The 16077-nt window shown below is 55.0% G+C and overlaps 1 protein-coding gene across 1 annotated transcript; it reads left to right on the top strand.

Annotated features, from left to right (window-relative positions):
* Positions 1 to 709: 709 nt before the first annotated feature.
* ASPHD2 (aspartate beta-hydroxylase domain containing 2) lies at positions 710 to 9239 on the top strand. The gene is made up of 3 exons (XM_080821475.1): positions 710 to 1736; positions 6735 to 6848; positions 7387 to 9239. The coding sequence occupies exons 1-3, from the start codon at positions 929 to 931 to the stop codon at positions 7494 to 7496; spliced, it is 1032 nt and encodes a 343-aa protein (XP_080677601.1). The 5' UTR covers positions 710 to 928; the 3' UTR covers positions 7497 to 9239.
* The last annotated feature ends 6838 nt before the right edge of the window (positions 9240 to 16077 follow it).

Here is a 16077-nt window from a genome sequence, read left to right as displayed (position 1 = left end):
TTTGACAGAGGCAGCAAGAGAGGGAACACAAGCAGAGGGAGTGAGAGAGGGAGAAACAGGCCTCCCACTGAGCGGGGAGCCTGATGCGGGCCGGATCCCAGGACCCAGGGATCATGACCTGAGCTGAAGGCAGCCGCTTAATGACTGAGCCACCCAAGCGCCCCCCTTCCTTTGCCATTTTTAAGATGCTTCTGAATCCAGATCTCTCTGTAAAGGTACAGAGAGTTAAGGAGAACAAGTATTTATGAAATGCCTACCATGACTAGACATCATCATGCAGCCCGCTGGGGTGTGTGTCCCTGCCCTGGCCACGTGAACTTGGGTGAGGTATATAACCTCTCAGGACCTCGGTTTCCCCACCTGTAAAATGGGGCTGATCACACCCCCTACGAATGACACAGAATAGATGGGCCTTGTGTAATTGTTAGTACTGGTTGCAAATTATGCACCTCTGGCCTCTTGGGAAATGGGGGGTGGGGGGTGTGGCAAAATGGGGAGAGAACACACAAGATTGAGAAGTGTGTCCTCTACCCACAGGGACCTTCCAGAAGGATCTGGGATTTTACATTTCAGTTGAGGATATATCCAGGTATAAAAATTTATGCTGTTTACTTTTCTTTTCTCATGTCAGGTTCAAAAATCGTTTCACGGTGACTGACCCTACTTGCTGGCGTGACCGAAAGCAGCTCCTTCTACCCAGCTTGCAGTGACTTTTTTGCGGGGAGTGGAGTGGTGAGCCTAGACGTGGGTCAATGCCACGCTTGGTGGGATCCGAGGAACAGTGGTGGCAGCCATGCCTCCCCTGGCCCCAGCCACCCCTTCCCCCTAATGCTAAGCTGCAGGGTGCGGGTGCCCTTGGGACCCCTGAGGACTGACTGTCTGACCTTGCTTCACCCCGCCCCCTGCCCCCAACGTCAGCCCCCCCAAGATGTCGCTCGAATGGCTGGTGGCCTGGAACTGGTCGCTGGATGGCCTGCGGGACTGCATCGCCACGGGCATCCAGTCGGTACGGGACTGCGACACCACGGCTGTGGTCAGCGTGGCCTGCCTGCTGGTCCTGTTCGTGTGGTACTGTTACCACGTGGGTCGCGAGCCACCGCGGCCCTACGCAACCGTCAACTCCCTGATGCAGGGCACAGATGCCGCCGGGCTGCAGAACGGCTACGCGTACTGCCAGTCCCCCGAGTGCGTGCGCTGTGCCCACAACGAGGGCCTCAACCAGAAGCTCTACTACAACCTGCAGGAGTATGCCAAGCGCTACTCCTGGTCCGGCATGGGCCGCATCCACAAGGGTATCCGTGAGCAGGGCCGCTACCTCAGCAGCCGGCCCTCCATCCAGAAGCCTGAGGTCTTCTTCCTGCCCGACCTCCCCACCACGCCCTACTTCCCGCGGGACGCCCAGAAGCACGACGTGGAGCTGCTGGAGCGCAACTTCCAGACCATCCTGTGCGAGTTTGAGACCCTGTACAAAGCCTTCTCAAACTGCAGCCTCCCGCAAGGATGGAAAATGAACAGCACTCCCAGCGGGGAGTGGGTCACCTTTTACTTGGTCAATCAGGGGGTTTGTGTTCCCAGGAACTGCAGGAAGTGCCCACGGACGTACCGCTTGCTTGGAAGCCTTCGGACCTGTATTGGGAACAATGTTTTTGGGAACGCGTGCATCTCTGTGCTGAGCCCGGGGACTGTGATCACGGAGCACTATGGCCCCACCAACATCCGCATCCGGTGCCACTTAGGTAGGTCGTGGGGGCGGGGTCTCAGGGCACAACCTGCCCGACACGGCCACCCTGGGCCGCCAGAATCACGCCCGTCTGCGCTCCACAGGGCACATCTGTTGAAGGTCGATACATAATGTGCAGAGTTTTGACCGCAGAGATTGAGTCAGAAAAGGAACTTGTGAGCAGTAGGATCCGACAGAAGGTCTGTCCAGGGGAGCTCCCTGCAGTGGTGGGAACGGCCTCTATCTGCACCGCCCCAGTACAGTAGCCACTAGCACCGTGTGATCGTTGAGCTCTTGAAACACAGCTGGTGCCGGCAGGGGACGGAGTTCCTGCCTCTGTCTACACTTATCGAGGCACCTGTGGCTGGTGGCCACTGTATCAGGCAGTGCAGCTCGAGAGCCCAGAGGCTGTTGTAACCGTCACAGGTTCATCCTGACACCCAGGCTGCTGCACAACATGCCCTCGTGCCTCCTGAATCGAGGGGCCAGGCACGCGTGGTGGTAGTGCCGAGTTCATTCAGGTTTGAGGGCAGTCGGTACTGTGCACAACAGTGACCTTTAGCATGGGGTTGGAGTCAGCTTGGCCATGTTTGCATCCTGGCCCCAGAGGCTGCTGGTTGTGTCAGCTGGGGCAAGTCACTTGCCTCCCTGCACCTCCGTGTCCTCACGTAGAGAGGAGAGGTAAAGAGCTCCTTCCCCCAGAGTTACTTGGAGGGTCCACTGAGAATGCGTGTGGTGAAGCGTTTATGCTCACAGAGCCGGACACGGAGCGCTTACTCACCCATGAGGGGGGCTTCGCCACAGCTCAGTACACGGGGACGTTCGTTCCCCCGCATGCCTTGTGCCTGGTGAGTCATGATAATGGGTGGGCACCCCCAGTTAGCATCCCAGACTGGGGGGGCACGCCCAGAGCCCGGGTGAGGTCGGCTTCAGGAAGTTCTCAGCACTAGCTTCCTTGCCTTCGGAACAGAGGCTGAAAAAGCCCACGTGGAGGAGCCCCAGTCGGGGCTGGAGCGGGGGGCCTCAGACTGTTCTGTAGACGAACCACAGGGCAGCGTCCTGGCCCTCCAGCCCCGCTTTCCCCAGAGCCCTCTGCTTCCCCTGCCCCATGTGGGGATCCTGAGCAAGATGGGACGTGGACAGAGGGCTTCACCACTTGGAAAGACAGCTAGATTCGAGCAGTTGACACTGTGAGTGTTTAAAGAGCAGAGGCAGGACAAGGCAGGGGTGCCAGAAGAGGGGGCCTGGCTCCGTGGTCAGCTCTGGGACTCTGGGCAAGTAACGGAGTCTCTCCGTGCCTCAGTTTCCTCATCTGTAAAATGGGGACGTAGTGCTTACCTCAGGACCACTGACTGACAGGGTTAAATAAAGTGGTATTTTCTATGGCTGCTTGGCGGGGAGAGAGGTGATAGCTAGTCCCCCGGCTTCTGGGATGAAACCGGTGCTGGACAGTCTAAGAAAGGATCCCTAAAACCTGGATCCTCAGGAAACAGTGGGAAACCATCGGGCTTCGGAAGCAAGCGCCCCCGGACTCAGCTCTGTTGGCCCCATCTGCCGAGTGATCTTGGCTGGGACCCCGAAACTCTTAGCCTGTAGCACAAGAGTGACGATTTGTGCCTGGGGGCTCTCTGGAGGATGAGAAGTAGCACGTGAAGACTACGGGCAGGTAAAGGGCAGTCACGCAAAGGGCACTCTGATTAATCAAGGGGGTGAGGTAGCCATCTGAGTGGTCTCAGTAAGGTCACCATGCAGGACCCCAGGGCCCACTCAGATCCCAGCATGCGGGCTGCCGGGGCCGCTAGGGTGGAGCAGAGGAGTCTTCCCCCCGAACCCCCAGACTTGGCTGACTGCGAAGTCCAGGGTGGGGGGCAGAGGTCAGACAGGTTGGGTGGGAGTGAGCCGTGCAGGAGCGCCCCCCGCCCCATGCCCAGCTTTGGGATGGAGACTGGGGCCGTGGGGAGCAGTACTGTGCTTTCTTCAAAGGTTTTCTTTGGCTGGTTTTCAAAAGCTTCAGAGTGACCCGGCAGGAAGGGCATCTGTGAACTGAGGTAGAATTCCAGGCAGGTGTGTTCAGTGGCAAGGGCAGCAGGGTGGGGGGCAGAAGAGCTAGGCTTTGCCTTCTGTGCACAAATGCCTGTCGTGTACCTGCGTGGTGCATGTGTGAGTGTAAACCACGCCCCCACAGGCCCTCGGCCTGACCTGTCGTTCCCTTCTCAACCCAGCTAGTTCTTGCCACCAGAAAAACTGGGCCATGTCATGTTCTCCTGGAAGGAGTCCCGCTGGACTGTGGCTGCTTCCCCATGGCCGGGGCAAGCTCCCTGGTTAGGTTTGCTCAGCGTTTCCTTCTTTCCACGGTCATGCACACGTTCGTATCCACCCCAGAATGAAACAAAGGTGGGTTCGACCCCTGCGACCTTGGGTGTGGCCAGAGAGGGAGCGAGCCTGCTACGTCCCCGGTGACCAGGCCTTGGCCAGAATGCCTGGCTGGAGTGCAGGAGGCACCTGCCATTCCTGAGCCCTGCTCTGGAACTGCCAGCCTTTGTCCCCTTTGGCTGCCTGCCATCTGAGCTGTGACTCGTGGAGCTGACCCCACAGATACCTGAAACCCCGGCCACGGCTGTGCATCCCCCCCAGTCCATTCATTCGCCAAAGAGCTCTCTGAGCTAGCTCTAGGGGCGGCATCACTCGGTCTGGACCCCACGTAGCGCTGTGGGACAGCTCGGACTGTGGGGCTGGGACGTCCTGACCACACAGCCACAGACCTCCAGCAAGTGACCTCTGACGTTCACGAGGCACGTTGACCGGGGAGGCAGATGTCCTTCCACATGGCCAACCCTCAGGAAAGGGTAGATGAAAATGCATGAGCATATTCAGCAAATTCTTGCTCAAGAAGCACAATTAGACTCTCATTGCCTTTCACGTGCGTGGTGTTGGATTTCTGGGCCGACTAGCTGGGTGGAATTGGCAGATGAGCTTGTGTTTACCTTGCCCACCCGAGTGCCAGCCTCCAGCGTCCTGAAGTCGGGGGAGGGGAGCGCTGAGCCCTTTTTGCAGCCTTGACCTGCCTCATTGGGTGGTCCGTAGGGACAAAGAGCAAGCCCTCAGCCAGAGCACGTGGGGCCTAGCTCCATCCCCAAGAGCCCCCTGATCACTCTCTCTGGGACGGTATCGATCATCTCTGCCAACCAAGCTGGTTTGGGGGCAGTAGGCAGGAATGGGGTGGGGGTCACTGGAAGGCCGGGGCGTGATGAAGGGGAAGGCAGAAGAAAGTAAGCAGGGGGCTGTCAAGCCAGCAGGCCAGACCATTTTTCTGCTGTGCTGTGGTGCATGGTGATGAATCATTTAGTGGCCCAGAGAAAGGAGAGCTGCTTTCTGAAGCCCTGGGGTGGAGGGTCCCTGCAGAGAACCACCGAGTCCTAATGGCCTCATCCAGTCAGTGAGGGCTCTCTCCCTTCAGGCCTGTCGCAGCCCTAAACACCGCCCCCCCCAGCAGTTGTTACCAGTAGCAAGAGATGGGAGACGATGATTCCAGAGTCGGAACGGCCCTTCTCACCTGATTCAGTGAGATTGACAGTGGAAGCCTTCGCTACAAGAATGGACAAGCACTTTTGTGCCACCACTGCTGACATACTGTCCAGTGTCATTAGAGCCCGTTCTGTGGTTTGGATTTAAACCTCATGTCCCCACCAGGACTGAATAGCAGACTTCTGGCAGGTCACGTCACTTCTCTGAATCTCAGCAGCTCTGTCTGGAGAGGGACTGAAGGGATGTCTGAAAAGTGCTGATTTAGCCCAGACTTGCACTCAGGCAGTCTGTATGTTCCCCATGGCAAGGACAGTGGCCACGTAGCCCCGAAGGTAAGTACACTGCTGTTCCCCCTTTACAGGCTCAGAGAGGAGAAGTGACTTGCCCAGAGTCCCACGGCAGTGAAAGGTCAGAGCTGGCCCTCTAACCCCAAGTCCTCTGTCCTTGCCACTCCTCCGTGTGGCCTCTGTGACTTCCTCCTGCACACGTGCTTCCGGTTCAAGGGGCATATTAAAATGCTCTGTTAGCGAGAACTCTCTTTCATGTTCATCCTAAGGAGTCAGCTGGGGCGTGTGGCAGGCAGGGCCGACTGGTCCTGCCTCACGGTTGTGCCTGTAGTCCCCAAAGACGGACAAGACCACCACGATCACATCCCCTCTGGCAGGACCCTGCTTCCTCCCGATGCATCCTTCCTGAGAGCTGTGGGGCCCACCCAGCCCCTCGGGACTCTGTTCCACGGCTGCGGTGGTGCCTTCATTTACAGATGTCCAGGCAGTGACAGGGCCTGGGAGTTTCCTCGGATCCTAGGGTGGGAGGCGGGGACGTGAAAGTGGGCACACGGCAGCATTTCAGCTAGGCCCGCTCCCTGCGGTTATGCACCCCTGCTTGGCACCTCATGTGCTCGCCGTTGTGAATATATGGAGGCTTATAAAGATGTGGGCCTCTTTCCCCGTGGAGCTCAGGCATGGCCTTAGGGGTGACCTTCAGTGTCCCGGAGGGTGGCCAGAGGGGCTTAGACTAAGAACATGCCATCCTCAGGCCCCGACATGAATTTAAAGCTTGGAACCCAAAGAGGAGGGCCCAGTTTCATCTTAACCAAAAGAGCCCTAGAGATTGGGGTCTAATAAACACAGTTTATCGCGCCAGGCGGGTTATAAACCTGGCCTTCCTCAATTAATGGGGGTTGGGGGAATAGGAGGTCCCACAGATGGGCTTCGGGGTCTCAAAAGTGCAGCACAAGACTTGACAGAGTGACCCATGACCCAGAACAGATGAAGCCAATGGAGGAATGTGGTTTTCCAGGGAGCTCGGTGATGGTCGGGGTCCACAGCCTGTATTTCCTCTGTCAAAGCACCCCCCCACCCCAGACTGGGCTCTGAGGGGTGAGGCAGAAGGCCAGGACACTTCAGAAGTTGAGAATTCGCACCAAAACAGCCCATCCCCCTATCCCACCTGCCTTCATTCTCTTTTCTCTGCTTTTCCCACAAAGGTCTCAAAACTCCAAGTGGCTGCGAGCTGGTGGTCGGGGGGGAGCCCCAGTGTTGGGCAGAAGGACGCTGCCTGCTCTTCGATGACTCTTTCCTGCACACTGCATTCCACGAAGGTGAGTGGCTGCCTTTCTCTTTTCTTTCTTTTAAGTTATAGGCTTTATTTCTTAGCACAGTTAGGTTTCCAGAAAAATTGAGCAGAGTATATAAGCCCCCCACCCCCATTTCCCCTTCCATTACCATCTTACTTTAGTGTGGTACATTTGTTGCAAGCGACACATAGAGTGACAGGTTATTATTAATTGAACTCTGTAGTCTCCTTCGGGTTCACTCGTGCTGCTGTGTGTTCTGTGGGTTTTGACAAATGTGTAGTGACACGGATCCACCCTGACAGGATCATACGGGAACAGTTCCACCGGCCAAAAAATCCTGTGTGCTCCACCTAGCCCTTACTCTGCCCCTCTCCTTTCACACACTCTGCCCAGAACCTTATGAAACCGTGGTAACATTCCTGTTCAGAGAGGAGGCGATCTTCTGATCCAAGCCAAGGGACAGGATGGGCCCTGCCCGGAAGCTCACTGTGGGGGTCCAGCACTGCATAGGTCTTGGCTCTGGAATGGTTTGAACCTCTCCTCTCTCGCACCCCTCTCCCAGGTTCAGCGGAGGATGGCCCACGGGTGGTTTTCATGGTGGATTTGTGGCATCCCAACGTGGCAGCAGCTGAACGTCAGGCCCTGGATTTCATCTTTGCTCCGGGACGATGAGAACGTTTTCCGTGCTGGAGTCGGCGACAGTGGCCGTGGGTCAGCCTAGGCAGACTGGGGTACGGTCCAGCCCCAACCCGTGCTGTGAATCCATGCTCTGAGTCCTGCCTCACCAGAAAGTTCTTATTTGGGGTTTTGAGATCACGTGGGGTCCCTCTTTCCTTTGGTTATTGTAAATGGGAAATTTTCAGCTTGTATCGCCTTAGATTTTTCTTTTTTTCCTTCCAGTCATTTGCTTCTGCGATTCCTTTCTGCCTAATAGCGCGTTACTTTGCTCTGTGACTGGGGGCTCTATGCCTTCGGTGTGACTGTTGTCTGTGCCGTGTCACGTACTTGGTTTTTTCAGTGCTCTGGAATAGAGTAACCAAGTGGTTACATGTCTGAATGTAATCACGTAAAAACTCCTTGTGATCATCTGAAAAGAAAAACGAATGAAACAAAACAAAAACTGCAAACCAGAGCGTTAGAGACCTTGGCCTCTGTTGCCGTCACGGTCACACAGGGGACCCTTCAGCCACCCTGGGGCAGGGGGAGAGTCTGCAGTTCCCACACCCGGCCAGCTTCACGGGCGGGGGGACCCAGTCAGGGGCGGCACGCACAGCCGGGCCTGAACGGACTTGTCACCGTCGCTCCCCTCACTCCCAAACCCCTTCAGGTCCCCGACGGTGGGGAGCATCTGGCTGGTGGGACTGGAGGCTCCTGTGTAAACACGGCTTTCCTTCCAAGCTGAGGCTGGTGTCCTCAAGAGCCAAGTCGGGGCTCCCACGGATCAGCTGCCGAATGTGTGATCCACTTACCTCACTGCCCACAGGAGCCCCTCCTGCCAAACAGGGCCGGGAACACTCCCCGCACAGCTGCTTCGAGTCCGTGGCAATGAACGTCCAGACCAGCCGTTTGGCTGATAGGAGCTATGGCAGCGTGAGACTGCGTGCTCCGGTGACATTCCAGCAGCACCTTCCTCTGGCAAAACTGGAATTGTCGATCTGACCAAAAAAGTGTCTGTTTTGCTTTGGAGTTCTGTTGCCTATGATTTTCCATTTATTTGTCTGTACATAAATGTTCCAAGCTGGACTCTGAGACAGTGGAGGGGTCGGCCCCATGTCTTCGTCTCTGCGCAGGGGTGCATGCCAGGTGACGATGACCTAAGCCAGGGGATGTGAGCGGGACCTTTGGGGAGACAAACCCAAAAGACCCGCAGCAGTGGAGCCGGCTTTTTGGTTTCCTGTGAAGGATATGGCCAGCTGGAGGCACAAATTCTAGAAACATTCTCCTGTAACCCGAGGTGTGCAAGAGTAGCCCTCCAGCTGTCCTAGAGATGCCTTTTTCGAATCATGTATCACGGGCAGTGTCTGACGTATACAGTGGGTGGTGTACAGCTGGTCACCTGTACAGGTCCAGGGTTCTCTCAGAACAGAACCACCAGCTTCCGGGAGGAATGGCCGTCAGAAGTGACCCTGGGCTGAGATGCCCTAGGCAGTGACTGGCAAGTAAGCAAAGAAAATTGGAGTCAGATCTCTACACTGATCTTTTTCAGTGAGCTGAATGCCGGACAGGGCAGCAGTTTCCAACATGCGTGAAATCTTTTTACTCTTTAAGTATCTTGTCAAAGAATCACCGAGGTGCATGATTTCTATACATACTGACTGCTCTCCGTTTACAAAGCCCACAGCCCACACGGGTACCCGGCCACCGGAGCTCATGTGCCGTGCTTGGGGAACAGGAGATAAATAAAGGACCTTGCTGAAAACCAGAGTGAACTGTGAAAGTGGTCTGTTGGGGAAAAGAGGGCACTTGGCAAGAGCCACTGGGAGTTTGGATCGCGTTGCAGAGACGGGTGGGGCCCAGCAGGCACCCGTGTCTATGGTGAGACAAAAATGCAGCTCTCCAGTGATGGGTGTGAGCTAACAGGAGCAGATCCGTGGAACGTTAAGGAGTCTAAGTGGCATGCAAGGCAGAGAACAAGGACTGTGGCTTCAGGAAAGGTAGGGGTTGGGGGGGTACTCAGGACTCCGTGCCAGGAGCTGGCTTCCGCCCAACCTTGGGCAAGTCACGGAGACTCTGGGAGCATCACTGTGCTCCTCTGCAGAGATGGCCTCATCCGTACAGCAGCAGTGAGGTCCCTTTTCTGCCATAGTGGTTCTGAGCAGGTGCAGGGGGACAGGTAAGAGGCAGGACAGGTAAGAAAGAGGCAGATCGACACCCCTGATCAGTGGTGGAGGTGGCCTGGGGAGCCAGCACCCCCTTCCCACCGCCTCAGTACAGGGGAAGAAGGAAGTCCCTTAGTTGAAATTTTTCCTTTTAAAAAGAGGTAGGTGATGCGGGTGGCCTGGGGCTCCAGGAGCAGCTGGGCTGCCTGGTGTTTTCCCAGCAAGCTTGCTTCCAGCTGCAGTCCTGGCTGGGCTCTCTCAAGCAGAAGGGAGGAGCACCACTTGCCCGGGGCTGAGATGTTTCTCACTCTCCTGAAGTGTGCATTGCCAACTAGGTAATTGCTAAAATAATTTACGTGCTACAGCTAAGGGTGCTCAAGGTGAGAAAGGGGAGCCAGCGTGCCCGCCCAGCTTCAGCTGAGAAGCCCTCCTTCCATCCTGACACAGCCCAAACCACCTTCAAGCCCAGACCGCACAAGGTCACATCCCAGGGCTCCCAGGCACCTGCTCCTTATCCCTCGCCCCTACTGCTGCACTCACCCAGATGTCGGGGTTCTGGGTTACACTTGTAATGTTGAATGGCCTGTGGTGTATAGCCGCGTATGGCCAGGGAGGGGAAAGGTGATCTAATCCGCTGGTTCTTGACTGCACAATACAATCACCTGAGGTGTTCTGAGAAATAGTGTTGCTCACATCCCCCCCTCATCCCCGCCCCAAAGCATCTCATTTCTTTGTTCAAGGGGTGGGGCCCGGATCTCCATATTTGCTTTAACTTTAACTGCCCTGATTCTAATGGGAACAAGAGTCACTGCCCACTCAAGAATGACAAGGCCTTTGAAACAGCCAGCTCCAGGTTAAAGTCTGGACGGTGTTCCCGTGTGACACCCAGGCCACTTCTAACCTGGGTCTCTAGCGAACAACCGAACAACCGCTATTTGTAACATTCTTCTCCAACAGTACCCTGCTGAGCCCCTTGCAAGATGTAGCATCCCCATTCTTAGTTCTTGGGTTTCTAGGGTCTGGTCCGCCCCAACTGCAGGGCTGGGTTCACCATCCAGACCCGATCAATCAGAGCCTTCCAAACTCTTCGGCACTCAGGAATTAGGTCAGGGCTGCTGACAGGATCCCGTCCTTTGGCTAAGATCATTGAGAAAGAAAAGTTACTTTTCATGCAGTAGAGGTGGGGATCTTGTGTAAAGAAAATCTGACAGTGAAATCCACAAAGGAAAGCAGGTGCCACCGTGTGGAGGTCACCAGAGTCCCTAATCTAGCTTTGCCTGGAACCAGCGCTACCACCGGACTTGCCATTTCCACAAGCCAATAAACTCTCTTTTTATTTTGAAGCCAAATTTGAGCTGCAGTTGCTGTCCCTCCCCACCAAAAAGTCCTGACCCACTTGGTGAGGTTCATCTATAAAATGGGCCAAATGCCTACCTTCACAGGCTTAAAGTGAGCTTTGAGTAAGATAACAGTATGTCACAATCTGGGTGGATAGGAAGTGCTCCATACATATTTTTTTTTTAATGTTAAGTAATCAAAGCAAAGGCTCAGTACAAAATGCTATTTGTGAGGACCATCGGGCCCTGCTGCCAACAACTTCCCCCTAAGATACACCTCCCCGCTAAATCTTGCTAACCAGATGTAAACACAGGGGACAGGACAGAATAAGGCCATATATTTTCAGGCTGCAGACAGATGGCAGTGGAAATACTCAAGCAGATTGTAACATTAGGTGGCAGGCGGCAACACACACAGAGATGGATTTACTTTCTGCCCCCTTCCCAGGCACACACGTTGGTCCTAACTTCTGATCACCTACCCTTCCCCATGTTTCCCCATGTCTGATGCATTAGACACCCCAAACCCAAGGTGAGAGTGCTTTCTCCCGTGGGTACAGAGAACAATGTGAACTCTAGAAAATTCCTCTGCCTATATTAGTATCCCACGAGTCCTTGGGGCCCACACTGGGGCAAGCAGAAACAGTTGTGTGCATGTAACGCAGAGAACGTTAGCTCATGGCAACAGTCCCTGTGGCCAGGGTCCCGTGGCCAGCTGGAGGCCAGGCTGGAATGAGAGGCCAGGCCCCAAACACACTGTCTGGCAGCCTCTTGACCTCCAGTCACATGTTCAGGCCTCCATGGCTGGCACAGGGACCTCTTGGAGAGGCCATTTGTCCTCTTGGGACATTCATCGAACCCCACGTTCTGGGAGCCCCCACAATATGCCATGCCTTTACATAATTACCTTTTCCTCTCCATGTCAGAGAAGACACTCAAGTTCCAAGAAGTCAAGTCCCTGAGCCCCAGAGAGTCAGTGAGATGTGATCTGAGCCCAGGGCCCACAGAAGCCCCTGCGGGCTGGTTGGAGGCAAGACATACACAGTGCCTTTTCGCCTGCGCATGGGAGGTGGGGCTGCCTATCTCCCCCTCCCCCTGCCTAGGGGGCCTCATGGGGTTTTGACGTCCAGACCTCCAGCCCTGCCTGGGGCACTCTGCGTGGAACACGTGCGTGCATGTTTGCACACACGCGCGTGTGAGTGCACACACACACACACACACACACACGAGCACTCAGGGAGTGGCCTCTGGGCTCTAACAGCATTCATGAGCACTGTGGATTTTATTCCCAGGAGAAAGATAGCCAATTTACCTGTTAAAGGTAAACAGAGAGGCAATGTCCTTTTTCAGTCTCACAAAGCCCTGAGAACCTTTACCTTAAGCTTCCCAGATTCAAAAAACACCTTGAGAAAAGATCCAGAGTATCTTTTTTCTCCTCCGCCCAGCTGACAAGTACACCCTGTCCTCCCCAGTCTCCTCACGATGGCCCAGGGGTTGGGGGGGACAGGGACTCCCCCTCCCATCACCCTGCTTCTCATCTGTTCAAGAGCCAGTGACCTTTCTCATGAGAGTCCGATCCAGTCACTCCCCTGCTTCAAAGCTCTCCTCTGCCCAGGATAAATTCCCCAGCACCCCTGTAAGCATGCAGGGCTTCTCGGTGGGGGTGGCGGAGGCGGTGGGGCCCCATCTGTGCTCTGTGGCACCGCACTATCCAGAGACCAGGGGCTTGGAATTGCTAGGACACACAAATCGCTTGCAAGGCAGATGTGTTGGTCTCCTGTGGGTGCTGTCCCGAGGTTCCAGGACAGAATCCGTCCCTCACCTCCTTAGGCATCTGGCTTGCGGCTGTGTCACTCGTCTCTGCCTCCACGTCATCTCCTCTCAACAGGAGTCATTTTCCTCTGCCTCTCTGTTAAGCAGGCTTGTGATGGCACTGGGGTAATACAGAATATTCTCTCCATCTCCAGATTTTTTTTTAAGATTTTATTCATTTATCAGAGAGAGAGTGAGAGAGAGAGCATAGAGGATAGAGGTCAGAGGCAGAAGTAGACTCCCCACTGAGCAGGGAGCCTGATGTGGGGCTTGATCCCAGGACTCCAGGATCATGACGTGAGCCAAAGGCAGCCACTCAACCAATTGAGCTACCCAGGCACCCCATGCACCTCCAGATTCTTAATCACACCAGCAGGACCTTTAGCTTCTGAGGTAACACAGCAGCCAGGAATTAGGAGATGGTACTTCTGGGGGTCCCCCACTCACTGCAGGGTGGGGTGTTAGGAAAGTGGTATTGGTGGGGGTGTGAAGGGCATGTCAGCCACTTCAGAGAGGACCACCATGGGGTTAACACTTGAGAGAGTGTGGAGCGGCCGCCAGGCTCCACGTGCTACTGCTGTCAATGTGACAAGACCCAAAGAGCCTGGATGCTCCCCACCAGCCTCCCTAGGCAGCTTGATTAGGCTCAAAGCACCACCCCACCGCCCTGCCCAGGCACCAGAGGCCCTTTCCCAGAAGCAGTCTGAATGCCACTATTAATCACACCAGGGGAACTTGATCCTGAAGGCTCACAAGTAGTTGACGCTGGGCAGCCAGCATGGACTCACCCAAAACAGAACCCCTCCCTTTCTCCCCATCCCGTGTTCCCTGCTGGCATGAGGCTGTTGTCCGGGGGGATGGGGACACTCTGGTGTCACCTGTAAACCAAGGCAGGAAAGGGTCTGTCCTGCAAATGCCACCTCCTTGGGGGAACACCAGCCTGGGGGTATGGGGCCCACTCCAGCAGGAGGGTCCCTGCTCTGGGGAGCCCGGAGTCTAGATGTTAATTTTCAGAGTATGGGCCTGGGACTGTCAGGAAATGATGTCTTCACAGTCACCAGAACCTCTGTAGTACTGAACAGGAAGACGGGGGGTTGAGCAGTGCGCTTCCAGCGGCCTCTGGGCCCCGGTCAGGGTCAAGGCTGCCATTGAGGTCATGGAGCTGCGCTCCACAGCAGAAAGTAAACGAGACCAGAGAAGCAGAGGGAAGGGGTGTGCCTGTGCATGTTTATGGACTCCAGCTTTTCTGAATTAATCCAGGTGGATGAGACTCGGGTGGGGGGGTGCTTTTCCATACACAAGGAATAGGACTTGTAAAGTCCCATCTTGGTGGAGAGCAGGAGAAGGTTCACAGCACAAATGACTGTATGCAGCTGTCTTTTCTGCTCTGGTGCTGGGGGACACTGGCTGAGGACAAGTTGGAGCCAGAGGGCAATGTGCCGATGCCGCCACAGCTGAGAGCCCAATGCTGGGCTGGTGACGGGGAGATGTTCAAGGCTTCAGGAACAGTGGAAATGCACACCAGGGGAGGCCACTCTCCAGGCTGACCCCCAGCTCTTGAACATGTATCCTAGGACTGAGGAAATCAGCATCCAGAGGGACTGTCTCAGCTTCCCCCACACTGCTGCTCGTCCCCCAGCTCCACCTGCGTTTCTTCAAACTCCAGCGGAAAGCTTTGTGGGTTTTCATGCACCTCACTGTGGGCCTCCCCAAGAAGCAAGCTGGGGTGGGGCCGGGAAGTCTGGGGGCTTGGGGCCATTTGGCTGTTTACATTCAGAGAAGGGCGACCTGCATGGAGGCACCTGCGAGGCTGGAGTAAGAAAAGAGGCCAGGGCAGTGCCCAGAGGAGAGGAAGGGGGGATCCCAGCTGGCCATTAATGTCAGGCTTGGGAAGCTGCAGGAAGAAAGCTGAGGGAGCGCTCACAGTATCTTGCTGTTGTCCAGCCCTGCTCTCTCCAGTGGGAAAAGAGTAGCTGGGATCTGAGCCTGCAGCTTCGTCTAGCATTTGGCTCAAGGGCCCCCTGTGCCAAAGTTGTAAGGAACCTAGTTTGGTGGATGGGATATTTGCACACAAGTGTCTTAATGAGCTCTCACTGTGTAACAAATGACCCCCAAACGGTGGCTCAGAACCACACGCATTGATTATGTCACATAATGGGAATTTGGAAGCAACTTGGTTTGACAGTCCCGGTTCAGGTTGTCATAAGGCTGCACATCTGAAGGCTTGACCAGGGCTGGAGGAAGAAGGCTCCCTCATATGGCTGTGGGCGGGAGACCCTCACCACGAGGGCCTCTCCACAGGCTACCTGAATGTCAGCTTCCCCCAAAGGAGACGAACCGAGAGAGAGATGGAAGCTGCCACGTGTTGTGTAACTTGCTCCCAGTAGTCATACTGTCGTTTTTACCATGTTCTGTTTGTTAGAAGCAAATCACTAAGTACAGGCCCTGCTCAAGGGAAAAGGTAGGTTCCTAATTTGTTCTGAAGAATTTGTGCTCATTATTTTGAACTAACCATTGCGTGTGGGTCTTCACATTCTGCTGTGTTGATCTCTGGCTCTACAGTGATTTTTTAAGACTTAACTTTGGGGTCAGATCTAAAGAGGAAGCATGTGTCTGCCTAGAACATGGATTCCCAGAAACGAAAGTATTTTGTGTTAAGAGTGTTTTTAGGCTCAATGGCAGCTCTGAGAAAGTAGATGGAGAAAGAGGTTTCCAAAAGCACACCCAGTAAGATTAAGGTCTGCAGATGGCATGACATCTAGGAAAGGCCCCAGTGACGGCCCAGTGATTTTCTCCTGAAACGGATCGGGTTTGGAAAAGTCCTTGAACTCAGGCCATTAGCTAAGCTGGGAGCAGGCAGATGAAAATGGGTTCTGGGCTCAAATTCTGTCCCCATTCCAACACAGGACAGGTTGTAATGTCCCTGAGCTCAAATCCGGGGACTTCAGAATTCTGGAGCCCCAGTGAACAAAAGGAAGAGTTTGGCTGCTTAAAAATACCCTCACAGGGGCGCCTGGGTGGCTCAGTGGGTTAAAGGCTCTGCCTTCAGCTCAGGTCATGATCCCAGGGTTCTGGGATCGAGCCCCGCATCGGGCTCTCTGCTCCGCGGGGAGCCTGCTTCCTCCTCTCTCTCTGCCTGCCTCTCTGCCTACTTGTGATCTCTGTCTGTCAAATAAATAAATAATATCTTTGAAAAAAAAAATACCCTCACAACAGAAAAGGGCCATGTTTTGTGTCAGTCAGTTGTGGGAAGGTTCCCTGAAGGGGTAACACAGAGGCCTGTGC

This window comes from Martes martes (genome assembly GCF_963455335.1).
Source record: "Martes martes genome assembly, chromosome: 13".
Classification (NCBI taxonomy): domain Eukaryota; kingdom Metazoa; phylum Chordata; class Mammalia; order Carnivora; family Mustelidae; genus Martes; species Martes martes.
Note: the sequence above shows the minus strand (reverse complement) of the source record. Positions and strands in the feature narration are given on the sequence as shown.

What these genes read in the sequence shown, in the direction of transcription:
- ASPHD2 (XM_080821475.1), top strand. Translation starts at nt 929, where the DNA reads ATGTCGCTCGAATGGCTGGTGGCCTGGAACTGGTCGCTGGATGGCCTG. An exon ending in CCGCATCCGGTGCCACTTAG is followed by an intron (nt 1,737 to 6,734) that starts GTAGGTCGTGGG and finishes TTTCCCACAAAG; the next exon opens with GTCTCAAAACTCCAAGTGGC. An exon ending in GCACACTGCATTCCACGAAG is followed by an intron (nt 6,849 to 7,386) that starts GTGAGTGGCTGC and finishes CCCCTCTCCCAG; the next exon opens with GTTCAGCGGAGGATGGCCCA.